This window comes from Hyla sarda, chromosome 1, assembly GCF_029499605.1.
Source record: "Hyla sarda isolate aHylSar1 chromosome 1, aHylSar1.hap1, whole genome shotgun sequence".
Classification (NCBI taxonomy): domain Eukaryota; kingdom Metazoa; phylum Chordata; class Amphibia; order Anura; family Hylidae; genus Hyla; species Hyla sarda.
This window is the reverse complement of record NC_079189.1, coordinates 431632727-431648037: the sequence shown is the minus strand read 5'-3', so window position 1 is coordinate 431648037 and position 15311 is coordinate 431632727. Positions and strand designations below refer to the sequence as shown.

At 47.3% G+C, this 15311-nt stretch overlaps 1 protein-coding gene across 1 annotated transcript in view; it reads left to right on the top strand.

Moving 5' to 3' along the window:
* The first annotated feature begins 12604 nt into the window (after positions 1 to 12604).
* Positions 12605 to 15311, top strand: part of PXN (paxillin) — a 50158-nt gene continuing 47451 nt past the window's right edge. Inside the window, exon 1 of the mRNA XM_056529925.1 lies at positions 12605 to 12644. Within this exon, the coding sequence (XP_056385900.1) occupies positions 12620 to 12644 (25 nt within the window). The 5' untranslated portion in view covers positions 12605 to 12619. The remainder of the gene's footprint in view (positions 12645 to 15311) is intronic.

Here is a 15311-nt window from a genome sequence, read left to right as displayed (position 1 = left end):
TGATTGACTATCATATGTGATGTTTCCCCATATTGTTACATCAGCAGTGTGTTGCTCCACAGCAAAGGATTAAACTGCTCACAACGAAACTTCCATGCTAAAGATGATATGGTTCCAGTCTGTAGCAGTCCAGGTTTCTTGTTTACAACACCACTGCACATGAAGGTATCAATGGCAGGGCACAAAATGATGGCTGAGATAGCAATACCAATTGTCCTTCTGCCTGTAAGTCTGACTGAGACAGGGGTGTGTAATAAAGGTTGTGCCCATGTCTGGATGGCGGACAAGTAAACTGTGGGAGCTAATCATGTTATTATCACTGTTACAACACATTCTAGCAGCTTGGTGAGAACAGCCTAGATAGCAGGTAATTCAATCATGTGTCCTCTCTCAAAGTCAGTCAACTAGGCAAATTGACATTGGGTAACTTTTATACATATTGGTGTGTACTGGATGTTTTCCCCCCCTTCTCTATTCTTTTCTTTGCGCTGTTGTGCAAAATTGATCATACGTGGGCATGGCAAATGATACATTTTGCGCAAATTGCGCAAAACCCCATACTGTATCTCAAAGTAGTTCTTCATCTGACACATTTCTGTGTGTCATCATAGGATGGTGTAGAGTTTGGCAAAATATTGCTGCTGTGCACAAAATTAGTGCTCAACTTAAGAAAAAGCACACTTGATAACGCGCTATCCACTGCAAAAAGTATCCACCAACCACCAAAACATGCGCACAAAAAAAGACTAAAAAAAACTACTGTGCAAAAAAGAGCGCAATATAATAGATATGAAAACCGGTGTACATACAATGATAAATGTCCTCCATTGAGTGCATTGTAGAGGCAGGTCTACTATTTAATCATCTCTTACCAAGAGGTACGCTACCCAAAAGTAGCCTTTAAGAGCCTTTTTATAGAGCAGCGGGGAAGCAGTTTTATGCCTTCTTGTGGCAAGACCCATGGGTAGATTTATCAAAACCTGTCCAGAGGAAAAGTTGCCCTTAGCAACCAATCAAATCGCTTCTTTCATGTTTGAAAAGGCCTCTTAGAAATGAAAGAAGCAATCTCATTGATTGCTATGGGCAACTCAATAACTCTGGACAGGTTTTGATAAATCTCCCTTCTAGTGTTTTAATCAGATCACACCTGTAATAATTTACTGTATATGTGGTGACCCAGTACAGAATCACGTGTTCTTCTGTACTCCTGCCAATCCTGTGTGGCAGTTGCTGCTTCAATGTCTGTCTTGGCCTTGGGCCCACTCTCCTTAGGACTCTCTATGATCTACAGTATTAAACAAAACTATGCAATGGTTAATGTATTGTTATTTTCTATGCACTTGTTACTTTAAGAATCCTGTTGCTATGAACCTTGTTTTTAAGGGGAGTATGCAAAGGTGAACCAGGGGACTTATCCGGCCAATGGGATCTCTCTAAATTGCTCCCATATAAAGTGAGGTCAGAGTTCAGTTCTGCAGTGTCTATTGCTGAGGTACAGTTAAGTGAGTTGTGGAGTCTGTCTGTGAAGTGATCCTGAAGGAGGCCTGAGGCCTAGTCCAGCAATCACGCATCTACTACCAGTTAACCCCACTACAAAGTCAAAGCCTTGGGGTAAGCCTACAGTCTTCGGGATATAATTCAAGTCAAGTCCAGCAAGTTAGTCAAGTCCAAGTGACTAGTCTAACGTGGGTTGCAACACTGACTTGTCAGTCATATACAGCACAAGCAACTAGAAGTCCCAGCAAGCCGATAAGCTTCCCTAAGTTCACCCTGCATCTCCTTCATGCTAATCTGAGCTGTAATGGATTGTACCATCTTTCCAACCTCAGTAAAGCAAGCCAACCTTGTGTAATCCGTAACCTTGCATCGGAGTGATTATTTGCCCCGTGCCTGGCACAGGAGAAGCTGGTCAACCTCGGGTGGTGTGTAGGTCAACCATGCCCTGGCATCAGGAAACGGATAATTACACATTACCCTCACCGACACCACATATATATCTGCCTGAGACATAACTACAAGAGTGTTGCAGTAATCTGACTTTTCTATCAGGGTGCATGTTTTTTTTTTTTTGTCAGTGAGTGCACCTTAAAATTTGCAAGTTGTAATGCCTGACTGATCCAGATGCTGGATAGGAGTATGCGTCTTGCAGCATTTTTCAATCATGACGACAACTGATGCATTTTTGCATCAGTTGTGGCATCAGCTGTTTTTCAATGAATTATTGATCCTGATGCATTTGTATATGTGGACTCAGCCTTACGCATAAAGTATATGCTTCAACGTATTCAAAGTATGCCCACATTACTGATACATCATGTTACCTCAGTGTTTACATGTTTAACTACTTAAAGGGGTTATCTCCCATAAGGTGATTTTAGTAGTATGTACCTGGCAGAACTGGGTATTTCCTGTTGAATTTCGTTCTCTAAACTACACATCCCATAGTTCCATAGTTTGCAAGTATTAGGTCACTTTCCTCCCTCCCACACATCAACCACCCCACCCACTGAAACACACCTGTGATCCCTTTAATGTAATGCACCAGTGTTTTCTAATCAGGGTGCCTACAGCTGTTGCAAAATGAACTCTCTCCTATTCAGCAGTCGCTCCACCCATTGAAGCAGGACATACTCCCCTTGATTACCTGACGTCAGGTCTCGATTCACTGCAACCTGGGAAATCCCGAGACATGGGTAATTTGAAAGTGGACAAGGGTGAAAGGGGGTAACAGAGGGGTGACAGGGCGTTGGACAGTGGTGACATAGGGGAGAGGGTGCACTACCTTAATTAAGCGGAGCTGAGCCGTCCTTTTGTGGGGGGGGGGGGGAGCAAAGAATTTCCTGCTGGAGCCCGCGGTACCCCCAGCAGTTCTCGATGGAACCCGGTTGGGAATCACTGCCCTATCCTTTGGATAGGGGATGAGATGTCTTAGGGCCGGAGTACCTCTTTAAGGACCAAGCCCATTTTGGCCTTAAGGACCAGGCCAATTTTTTTTTTCTCCTCGCCTTTTAAAAAAACATAACTCTTTTATATTTGCATCCACAGACATATGAGGGATTGTTTTTGCGTTACCAATTGTACTTTGTAAGGACATCACTCATTTTACCATAAAATGTATGGCGCAACCATATTTGTGTGGAGAAATTGAAAAGAAAACCACAATGTAGCAAATTTTGGAAGGTTACACTTTACAGTAACGATTAAAATGATACCCATCATTACATACTTTTCTATTATTGTACTGCTTTAAAAAAATGTCTCAAACTTTTTAAACAAAGTTTGTATGTTTAAAATCACTCTATTTTGACCACCTATAACTTTCAAATTCTTCCATATATGGGGCTTATTTTTTGTGCCGTTATCTGTTGTTACGCCGAGCGCTCCGGGTCCCCGCTCCTCCCCGGAGCGCTCGCTTCACTCTCCCCGCGGCAGCGCTCCGGTCACGTCCTCTGACCCGGGGCGCTGCGATTCCGCTGCCAGCCGGGATGCGATTCGCGATGCGGGTAGCGCCCGCTCGCGATGCGCACCCCGGCTCCCCTACCTGACTCGCTCTCCGTCTGTTCTGTCCCGGCGCGCGCGGCCCCGCTCCCTAGGGCGCGCGCGCGCCGGGTCTCTGCGATTTAAAGGGCCACTGCGCCGCTGATTGGCGCAGTGGTTCCAATTAGTGTGTTCACCTGTGCACTTCCCTATATCACCTCACTTCCCCTGCACTCCCTTGCCGGATCTTGTTGCCTTAGTGCCAGTGAAAGCGTTCCTTGTGTGTTCCTTGCCTGTGTTTCCAGACCTTCTGCCGTTGCCCCTGACTACGATCCTTGCTGCCTGCCCCGACCTTCTGCTACGTCCGACCTTGCTTTTGCCTACTCCCTTGTACCGCGCCTATCTTCAGCAGCCAGAGAGGTGAGCCGTTGCTAGTGGATACGACCTGGTCACTACCGCCGCAGCAAGACCATCCCGCTTTGCGGCGGGCTCTGGTGAAAACCAGTAGTGGCTTAGAACCGGTCCACTAGCACGGTCCACGCCAATCCCTCTCTGGCACAGAGGATCCACTACCTGCCAGCCGGCATCGTGACAGTAGATCCGGCCATGGATCCCGCTGAAGTTCCTCTGCCAGTTGTCGCTGACCTCACCACGGTGGTCGCCCAGCAGTCACAACAGATAGCGCAACAAGGCCAACAGCTGTCTCAACTGACCGTTATGCTACAACAGTTACTACCACAGCTTCAGCAGTCATCTCCTCCGCCAGCTCCTGCACCTCCTCCGCAGCGAGTGGCCGCTCCTGGGATACGCTTATCCTTGCCGGATAAATTTGATGGGGACTCTAAGTTTTGCCGTGGCTTTCTTTCCCAATGTTCCCTGCATCTGGAGATGATGTCGGACCTGTTTCCCACTGAAAGGTCTAAGGTGGCTTTCGTAGTCAGCCTTCTGTCCGGAAAAGCCCTGTCATGGGCCACACCGCTCTGGGACCGCAATGACCCCGTCACTGCCTCTGTACACTCCTTCTTCTCGGAAATCCGAAGTGTCTTTGAGGAACCTGCCCGAGCCTCTTCTGCTGAGACTGCCCTGTTGAACCTGGTCCAGGGTAATTCTTCCGTTGGCGAGTATGCCGTACAATTCCGTACTCTTGCTTCAGAATTGTCCTGGAATAATGAGGCCCTCTGCGCGACCTTCAAAAAAGGCCTATCCAGCAACATTAAAGATGTTCTGGCCGCACGAGAAATTCCTGCTAATCTACATGAACTTATTCACCTAGCCACTCGCATTGACATGCGTTTTTCCGAAAGGCGTCAGGAACTCCGCCAAGATATGGACTCTGTTCGCACGAGGCGTTTCTTCTCCTCGGCTCCTCTCTCCTCTGGTCCCCTGCAATCTGTTCCTGTGCCTCCCGCCGTGGAGGCTATGCAGGTCGACCGGTCTCGCCTGACACCTCAAGAGAGGACACGACGCCGTATGGAGAACCTCTGCCTGTACTGTGCTAGTACCGAACACTTCCTGAGAGATTGTCCTATCCGTCCTCCCCGCCTGGAAAGACGTACGCTGACTCCGCACAAAGGTGAGACAGTCCTTGATGTCTACTCTGCTTCTCCACGTCTTACTGTGCCTGTGCGGATGTCTGCCTCTGCCTTCTCCTTCTCTACAGTGGCCTTCTTGGACTCTGGATCTGCAGGAAATTTTATTTTGGCCTCTCTCGTCAACAGGTTCAACATCCCGGTGACCAGTCTCGCCAGACCCCTCTACATCAATTGTGTAAATAATGAAAGATTGGACTGTACCATACGTTTCTGCACGGAGCCCCTTCTTATGAGCATCGGATCTCATCATGAGAGGATTGAACTTTTGGTCCTCCCCAATTGCACCTCGGAAATTCTCCTTGGACTTCCCTGGCTTCAACTTCATTCCCCTACCCTGGATTGGTCCACTGGGGAGATCAAGAGTTGGGGGTCCTCTTGTTCCAAGAACTGTCTAAAACCGGTTCCCAGTAACCCTTGCCGTAACTCTGTGGTTCCTCCAGTAACCAGTCTCCCTAAGGCCTATATGGACTTCGCGGATGTTTTCTGCAAAAAACAAGCTGAGACTCTACCACCTCACAGGCCTTATGATTGCCCTATCGACCTCCTCCCGGGCACTACTCCACCCCGGGGCAGAATTTATCCTCTCTCTGCCCCAGAGACTCTTGCCATGTCCGAATACGTCCAGGAGAATCTAAAAAAGGGCTTTATCCGTAAATCCTCCTCTCCTGCCGGAGCCGGATTTTTCTTTGTGTCCAAAAAAGATGGCTCCCTACGTCCTTGCATTGACTACCGCGGTCTTAATAAAATCACGGTTAAGAACCGCTACCCCTTACCCCTCATCTCTGAACTCTTTGATCGCCTCCAAGGTGCCCACATCTTCACTAAATTGGACTTAAGAGGCGCCTATAACCTCATCCGCATCAGAGAGGGGGACGAGTGGAAAACGGCATTTAACACCAGAGATGGACACTTTGAGTATCTGGTCATGCCCTTTGGACTGTGCAACGCCCCTGCCGTCTTCCAAGACTTTGTCAATGAAATTTTTCGTGATCTGTTATACTCCTGTGTTGTTGTATATCTGGACGATATCCTAATTTTTTCTGCCAATCTAGAAGAACACCGCCAGCATGTCCGCATGGTTCTTCAGAGACTTCGTGACAACCAACTCTATGCCAAAATTGAGAAATGTCTGTTTGAATGCCAATCTCTTCCTTTTCTAGGATATTTGGTCTCTGGCCAGGGACTACAGATGGATCCAGACAAACTCTCTGCCGTCTTAGATTGGCCACGCCCCTCCGGACTCCGTGCTATCCAACGCTTTTTGGGGTTCGCCAATTATTACAGGCAATTTATTCCACATTTTTCTACCATTGTGGCTCCTATCGTGGCTTTAACCAAAAAAAATGCTGATCCCAAGTCCTGGCCTCCTCAAGCAGAAGACGCCTTTAAACGACTCAAGTCTGCCTTTTCTTCGGCTCCCGTCCTCTCCAGACCTGACCCTTCCAAACCCTTCCTATTGGAGGTTGATGCCTCCTCAGTGGGAGCTGGAGCTGTTCTTCTACAAAAAAATTCTTCCGGGCATGCTGTCACTTGTGGTTTTTTCTCTAGGACCTTCTCTCCAGCGGAGAGGAACTACTCCATCGGGGATCGAGAGCTTCTAGCCATTAAATTAGCACTTGAGGAATGGAGGCATCTGCTGGAGGGATCAAGTTCTCCTGTTATTATCTACACCGACCACAAGAACCTCTCCTACCTCCAGTCTGCCCAACGGCTGAATCCTCGCCAGGCCCGGTGGTCTCTGTTCTTTGCCCGATTTAATTTTGAGATTCACTTTCGTCCTGCCGATAAGAACATTAGGGCCGATGCTCTCTCTCGTTCCTCGGATGCCTCAGAAGTTGAACTCTCTCCGCAACACATCATTCCACCTGACTGCCTGATCTCCACTTCTCCTGCCTCCATCAGGCAGACTCCTCCAGGAAAGACCTTTGTTTCTCCTCGCCAACGCCTCGGAATCCTCAAATGGGGTCACTCCTCCCATCTCGCAGGTCATGCGGGTATCAAGAAATCTGTGCAACTCATCTCCCGCTTCTATTGGTGGCCGACTCTGGAGACGGATGTTGTGGACTTTGTGCGAGCCTGCACTATCTGTGCCCGGGATAAGACTCCTCGCCAGAAGCCCGCTGGTTTTCTTCATCCTCTGCCTGTCCCCGAACAGCCTTGGTCTCTGATTGGTATGGATTTTATTACTGATTTACCCCCTTCCCGTGGCAACACTGTTATTTGGGTGGTCGTTGATCGATTCTCCAAAATGGCACATTTCATCCCTCTTCCTGGTCTTCCTTCTGCGCCTCAGTTGGCTAAACAATTTTTTGTACACATTTTTCGTCTTCACGGGTTGCCTACGCAGATTGTCTCGGATAGAGGCGTCCAATTCGTGTCTAAATTCTGGAGGGCTCTCTGTAAACAACTCAAGATTAAATTAAATTTTTCTTCTGCATATCATCCCCAGTCCAATGGACAAGTAGAAAGGATTAACCAGATCTTGGGTGATTATTTGCGACATTTTGTTTCCTCCCGCCAGGATGACTGGGCAGATCTCCTCCCATGGGCCGAATTCTCGTATAACTTCAGGGTCTCTGAGTCTTCCTCCAAATCCCCATTTTTCGTGGTGTACGGCCGTCACCCTCTTCCCCCCCTCCCTACTCCCTTGCCCTCTGGTCTGCCCGCTGTGGATGAGATTTCTCGTGACCTTTCCATCATATGGAGAGAGACCCAAAATTCTCTCTTACAGGCTTCATCACGCATGAAGAAGTTCGCGGATAAGAAAAGAAGAGCTCCCCCCGTTTTTTCCCCTGGAGACAAGGTATGGCTCTCCGCTAAATATGTCCGCTTCCGTGTCCCTAGCTACAAGTTGGGACCACGCTATCTTGGTCCTTTCAAAATTTTGTGTCAAATTAATCCTGTCTCTTATAAACTTCTTCTTCCTCCCTCTCTTCGTATCCCTAATGCCTTTCACGTCTCTCTTCTCAAACCACTCATCCTCAACCGTTTTTCTCCCAAATCTGTTCCTCCCACTCCTGTTTCCGGCTCCTCGGACATCTTCTCGGTCAAAGAAATTTTAGCTGCCAAAAAGGTCAGAGGGAAAATTTTTTTTTTAGTGGACTGGGAGGGTTGTGGTCCTGAAGAGAGATCCTGGGAACCTGAGGACAACATCCTAGACAAAAGTCTGCTCCTCAGGTTCTCAGGCTCTAAGAAGAGGGGGAGACCCAAGGGGGGGGTACTGTTACGCCGAGCGCTCCGGGTCCCCGCTCCTCCCCGGAGCGCTCGCTTCACTCTCCCCGCGGCAGCGCTCCGGTCACGTCCTCTGACCCGGGGCGCTGCGATTCCGCTGCCAGCCGGGATGCGATTCGCGATGCGGGTAGCGCCCGCTCGCGATGCGCACCCCGGCTCCCCTACCTGACTCGCTCTCCGTCTGTTCTGTCCCGGCGCGCGCGGCCCCGCTCCCTAGGGCGCGCGCGCGCCGGGTCTCTGCGATTTAAAGGGCCACTGCGCCGCTGATTGGCGCAGTGGTTCCAATTAGTGTGTTCACCTGTGCACTTCCCTATATCACCTCACTTCCCCTGCACTCCCTTGCCGGATCTTGTTGCCTTAGTGCCAGTGAAAGCGTTCCTTGTGTGTTCCTTGCCTGTGTTTCCAGACCTTCTGCCGTTGCCCCTGACTACGATCCTTGCTGCCTGCCCCGACCTTCTGCTACGTCCGACCTTGCTTTTGCCTACTCCCTTGTACCGCGCCTATCTTCAGCAGCCAGAGAGGTGAGCCGTTGCTAGTGGATACGACCTGGTCACTACCGCCGCAGCAAGACCATCCCGCTTTGCGGCGGGCTCTGGTGAAAACCAGTAGTGGCTTAGAACCGGTCCACTAGCACGGTCCACGCCAATCCCTCTCTGGCACAGAGGATCCACTACCTGCCAGCCGGCATCGTGACATCTGTAGTTTTCATTGGTACCGCTTTTGCTTATATGTAACTTTTTAATCGCTTTTATAAGTTTTATGTTTTATTTTGAATAAAATGTGACTTTTTTTTAACGTTTATGCAATTCATCATACAGGATAATTAACATTACGTTTTTATAGTTCGGACATTTACGCACGCGCCAAAACTAAATATGTTTATTAATTACTTTTTTTTAACGCTTTTTGGGATAAAATAGGAAAAAGGGGCCATTAAAAATTTTTTTGGGGAGGAGCTTTTTCACACTATTATTTTTACACTTTTATAGTCCCCATAGGGGACTATTTATAGCAGTCATTAGATTTCATATACTGAACAGTGCTTAGCACTGATCAGTATTATGGGCAATCTTCTTCTTCTCTGGTCTGCTCGTTGTCAAACCAAGAAAGAAGACCTCAGGATGACGGCCAGAGCTTGTAAGTGGACCTCCGGCTGCCATGTTGGATGATGGGATCCCCACAGATCTGTATTGATCACGGCATCTGAGGGATCTGAGCGCGATCGCTGATGTCCGCCATTACCGGTGGGTCCCGGGACCTGCTGGGCATGATATGAGCATCAGTCCAGTGTTTGCATCCTGTACAGGATGCAAATGTACGTCCTGTTGCATAAAGTACCAGGGCATCAGGACATCCATTTACGTCCATTGTCCTTAAGGAGTTAAAGGAGAACTCCGAAATATAAAAATTGTTGCCCATAGTGCCGGCAGTAAAAAAAATAAAGATGTACATACCTTCCTCCGCTCCCCAGGGGCCTCCGGTAACCGGCTCCGGTCTCCGCCGCGATCGACTTCCTGGTTGCCGGTGGTCGGAGAGTCTTACTGCACTCAGCCAATCACCGGCCACAGCGAAGTCCCGACTCGGCCGGCGATAGGCTGAGCGGCAGTGTGACGTTTTCGGCCCCGGCCGCAGGTGCCTGTGTAGTGAAGAATTTTGTGTCCTGAAGCGTTTTCACACTGCCGCTCAGCCTATCGCCGGCCGAGTCTGACTTCGCTGCGGCTGGTGATTGGCTGAGCGCAGTATGATTCATCCGACCACCGGCAACCAGGAAGTGGATCGCGGCGGAGACCGGAGCCGTTTACCAGAGGCCCCGGGGGAGCGGAGGAAGGTATGTACATCTTTATTTTTTTACTGCCGGCACTATGGGCGACCATTTTTATATTCCGGAGTTCTCCTTTAAGGTAAGAGGAATCATTGCTAACAGGTATATGGTAACAGGAATCATTGCTTACATCCTAGTAAAATAGGATTTCCCTTCACATTAACGAGTTCTCCCTTCTTCTGTAATGCTCTATTGTCTGGCCTGTTGTATTTAATGTATGTATGTTAGTGTGTAGCATATGTTTCTCTTGGTCTCTTCTATGATATCCACTTTCAATGAAGACAATATCAGGCCAATGTTATTGAAATAGAACATGATTATGTAATAACTCTTTACATACAGTAGCACAGTAATCTTTGTGGTTACAGTTCTCAGTTAAGGCACAAATCTTAGTAGTTATTATCTCACAAAATGGCCCTATTGCATGAATATTAGAAATGAAATGTTAAAAGAATTCATAACATAACATAATCCAATAGTATTAAATTAGTTTGTGTCCCCTGTACTCAGCACAGGAGTGCTTCTCAGGTCTATGTTACTTCCCAAAGGTCCAAATCCTTCTCACACTTTCCCCTGTTTATCTGGTGACTTCATCTCTCATTCAGATCCTACTTTTAAGAGCTCTGATCCCAATATAGTTATCTGCCAAAATATTGTGTGGTGACCCACGGGTGTATGGCGGGACCACGGGTGTAGCGGTGTGAGTGGTGGGATCAGATGGTATTAATCCTGGGGGAAAGATGTTGTTAACCCCTAGTGTTCGTGACGCCAATGTGGTTTTAGGGTTCCGGAACACCACATGCCCCATTTCTCCACTATCCCAGTTGCTGGTAGTGAAATGAGAGTCTACAACCAGTTATGGTCAAACGGAGGCTTTACTGAGTATAAGACAGATGGAATCATCTTCACAGCTAAGGCCAGATTTCCCAGAGAGGTGGCCAGGACCCAGAGGACTTCGCAGCTTGCTGGACCAATATACTTGTAATTAACTTGACTCGAGATTGGACTTGACTTGACTATATGCAGGACTTGACTAGTTTCAGTGTCAGCAGACATAGACTTGAGACTTACTGGAATGACAGTAGCTTTTGGGGTCTTCCAGATGCTGATCACTTGCACTGCGATCTCTGGTGGTTGCTGTGCTCAGTCAGGTAGCAGGTGGTAAGAGCTAAGAGAGTGAATTGTAATGGCCGCCCCTTTATATAGTGGGGGGGGGGGGGCTGGACTAAAGCCCATTGGTCAAGCTGCAGGTCATAGGTTAAGCTGGTGCTCTCTTGGAGGAGACTTACACAGGTCCTTTGTACTACCTATATATAAGGATATTGTCTAGGCATTAAAGTGATATGCACAACATTCTGGAAACAACAGGGGTCGACCGTTCAGGGGAGCCCCCAGGTCACTGAGGGTCTCAACCTGACAGGGCCTAAGGGTAGTACAGGACCATGTCCTGTACTGGGAAATCACAACTGTTAGGGGCATAGTCTTGTTATTATAGACCCCACCTTCTCTACCTTTCACTCTACTGGGCCAGACAACTGCACTCATGACTACTATAACCAGATCATAACCTCAGGCCCAATATTTAGGCCATACTTCAGGACTTCAAGACTACCTTTCCAGACTTTTCTTTTGGTTCAATCAAATTCCAAAGCAGCTTAAGCCATCCGGAGGAGGGATTCTCCCTCAGATGCTAAACATGGCCACCCCACCCATAATCTTGTTACTATAGATCCCACCTACCCTGTACCTTTCACTCTACTGGGTCAGACAACTGCACTCATGACTGTTCCAACCAGATCATAACCATAGCCCACTTCCTAGGCCATACTTCAGGACTTCACGCCTACTTTTCCAGGCTTTTCTTTTGGTTCAATTAAATGCCAAAGCAGCTGTCTTTTGGCCCAGTTCTCATCGGTCGTGCAAAAAAAAAAAAAAAGTGTCGCACAGGAAAAATAAAGCATAAAGCAAATAAATAGAGCAAAGTAACTCTGCACCAGGACATAACTTTACATTCATGGTTGTTAATGGGTTAACAAACAAAAAGTTTAAAAAAATTATGCAAACCACGCCCCTTTATACTTGGAAAACTGTCGGGTTTTTACCAGTAAAATGTGTCACACAAAGTGTCGCAGAGGGCGTGCGACACAAATTGTGTCGCATAACTGATAAAAAGAGTCAGGATCACGTTAGTAAATCCGGCCTATAGTGTCAAATCACACTTAGAACTTGTTGACACACAATACATGGGGTATAACAGTTTTTCACTCTGTGGACCAGATTTATCAGTGTGAGGGAAAAAGTTGAGTGATTTTCCCACAGCAACCAATCACAGCTCAGGTTTCACTTTACCAGAGCTCATTAGCTGAGCTGTGATTGGTTGCTGTGGGAAAATCACTCAACTTTTTCCCTCACACTGTTTGATAAATCTGGGCCTGTATATTGTAGATTTTGCCTTGATTTTAGATGTCGATTTAGATCCATTCAAGGCACCTAATCCATGTCTTCTGGAAGAAACTGTATTAGTAAGTGACATGTCATTTATTTTTCTTTTAGAGATGCAGATTTCAACATGGAACACACAGGGTCTAAGACAAAATCCATGTCAAAATCTGAAGCATGAACACACCCATATAATACTTTCATACATGTTGTTTTAATGTAGTTCTTTGAAGCCAAATCTAAGAAAATAAAAAAGCGGTCTTACTGTATAATTTTTTCTTGCATATACTTCAGTTCTCATATTCTGCTCACATAGGTTGCGCGGATATTAAAAGAAGCCAAACACATTGCTCACCAATATCTCTACACATCTGCTAACCACATGTGCGTATTTGTAAAAACTATCTGGGGGGGGGGGGGGGGGTTGAGCATTACGTTACTGACTTAGGAGCCCTTCTGAAACTTTCATGAATATATTTTTGCATACTTGCTCTACAAGAATTTCTCAATAATAGATGTATTTGTATAAAGTAACATAGACATACAGCTTCCAACATTAATGGCCTCCTAGGAGATTTGTTTGTGTGGTCTATGCACTCGCCAGAGGTGAGCGGGTCATGTGTCAGCGCTTACTCACCACTTGGACCTATTTCAGAGAAGTCCAGAAACATGACATGTGCTGCTGTCTGGCCAGAAGGCACAATAAGGGGAGGGATGCTGTTACTTAAACAAATTTCCACTAATTCTTAAGCATGGAAGCAGTTTAGTGAATGTAATTGACCCAACTACTATAGCCTTGGTAAGCTGCTTGTATATGTTGTGGTAGCATGTTGTGCGACAAAATTTGCACACACTTGAACAAATGAGAAAAAAATAGAAATAGTTCCTAAATCAGCTCACCAGTGTGCTGCGTTAGTAGTATCTGGATGGCAATTTTCAGGAGAGCCAGGAAGACAGAGAGTAGGCCGTATCCAAGGATCACAATGGAAAAAGAAGAAGGTGTGCCTCCAGCTCCTCCGAGGATTTGAGAAATCTTCTCGTGCATTAAAACATCACTTTTGATGAAAACATGTTGAAATCTTATGGATACGAAAAGAAATAAAAGTATACACTGAAACGCTGACGTGTTTCGACCTAACAGTAGCTCTTAGTCATGGCAAATTGTTAATGGCATAAAGCCCATTTTATACTCACAAAACAGTCTAGCATGTTTGCTTGTAACGGTACCCAGAAGGAGTGCTCAAAAGATGTGCTCCAGGGTCTAACTACACCACATAAAGCCACAAACTATGGAATAGATGGAATGTAACTATAATGACACCCTAAAATATAACAGTTATGAAATATACTCTACTCCAATGGTTCTTAACCTTGTTGGAGGTACTGAACCCCACCAGTTTCATTTGTGCATTCACTGAACCCCTCTTAATTGGAAAAATAATATATGATTTTTTCTAATTCAAAACATAGGAGGTATATATTTAAGTATATATTTATACATAGGTGCACAAAATGAACAAAACCATTAGGGTGCATTTCCACCTGGCATATTTTTCTGCGTATTTGTTGCGTATTTGCTGCTGCGTATTTTCCTACCCATTGACTTCAATGGGAAAATAAAATATGCAGCAGCAAATACGCAGCAAATACGCAGCAAATACGCCAGGTGGGAACGTACACTAAAAGAACAAAACCATTAAGACACATTAGGCGCAGGCAGTGTTCCCCCACATTAGGCAGACAGAGTTCCCCCACATTAGGCAGGCAGTGTTCCCCCACATTAGGCAGACAGAGTTCCCCCACATTAGGCAGACAGAGTTCCCCCACATTAGGCAGACAGAGTTCCCCCACATTAGGCAGGCAGTGTTCCCCCACATTAGGCAGGCAGTGTTCCCCCACATTAGGCAGGCAGTGTTCCCCCACATTAGGCAGGCAGTGTTCCCCAACATTAGGCAGGCAGTGTTCCCCCACATTAGGCAGGCAGTGTTCCCCAACATTAGGCAGACAGAGTTCCCCCACATTAGGCAGGCAGTGTTCCCCCACATTAGGCAGACAGAGTTCCCCCACATTAGGCAGGCAGTGTTCCCCCACACATTAGGTGCAGGCAGTGTTCCCCCACATTAGGCAGACAGAGTTCCCCCACATTAGGCAGGCAGTGTTCCCCCACATTAGGCAGACAGTGTTCCCCCACACATTAGGTGCAGGCAGTGTTCCCCCACATTAGGCAGACAGAGTTCCCCCACATTAGGCAGGCAGTGTTCCCCCACATTAGGCAGACAGAGTTCCTCCACATTAGGCAGACAGAGTTCCCCCACATTAGGCAGACAGAGTTCCCCCAACATTAGGCAGGCAGTGTTCCCCCACATTAGGCAGGCAGTGTTCCCCCACATTAGGCAAACAGAGTTCCCCCACATTAGGCAGGCAGTGTTCCCCCACATTAGGCAGGCAGAGTTCCCCCACATTAGGCAGACAGAGTTCCCCCACATTAGGCAGGCAGTGTTCCTCCACACATTAGGTGCAGGCAGTGTTCCCCCACATTAGGCAGACAGAGTTCCCCCACATTAGGCAGGCAGTGTTCCCCCACATTAGGCAGACAGAGTTCCCCCACATTAGGCAGGCAGTGTTCCCCCACACATTAGGTGCAGGCAGTGTTCCCCCACATTAGGCAGACAGAGTTCCCCCACATTAGGCAGGCAGTGTTCCCCCACATTAGGCAGACAGAGTTCCCCCACATTAGGCAGACAGAGTTC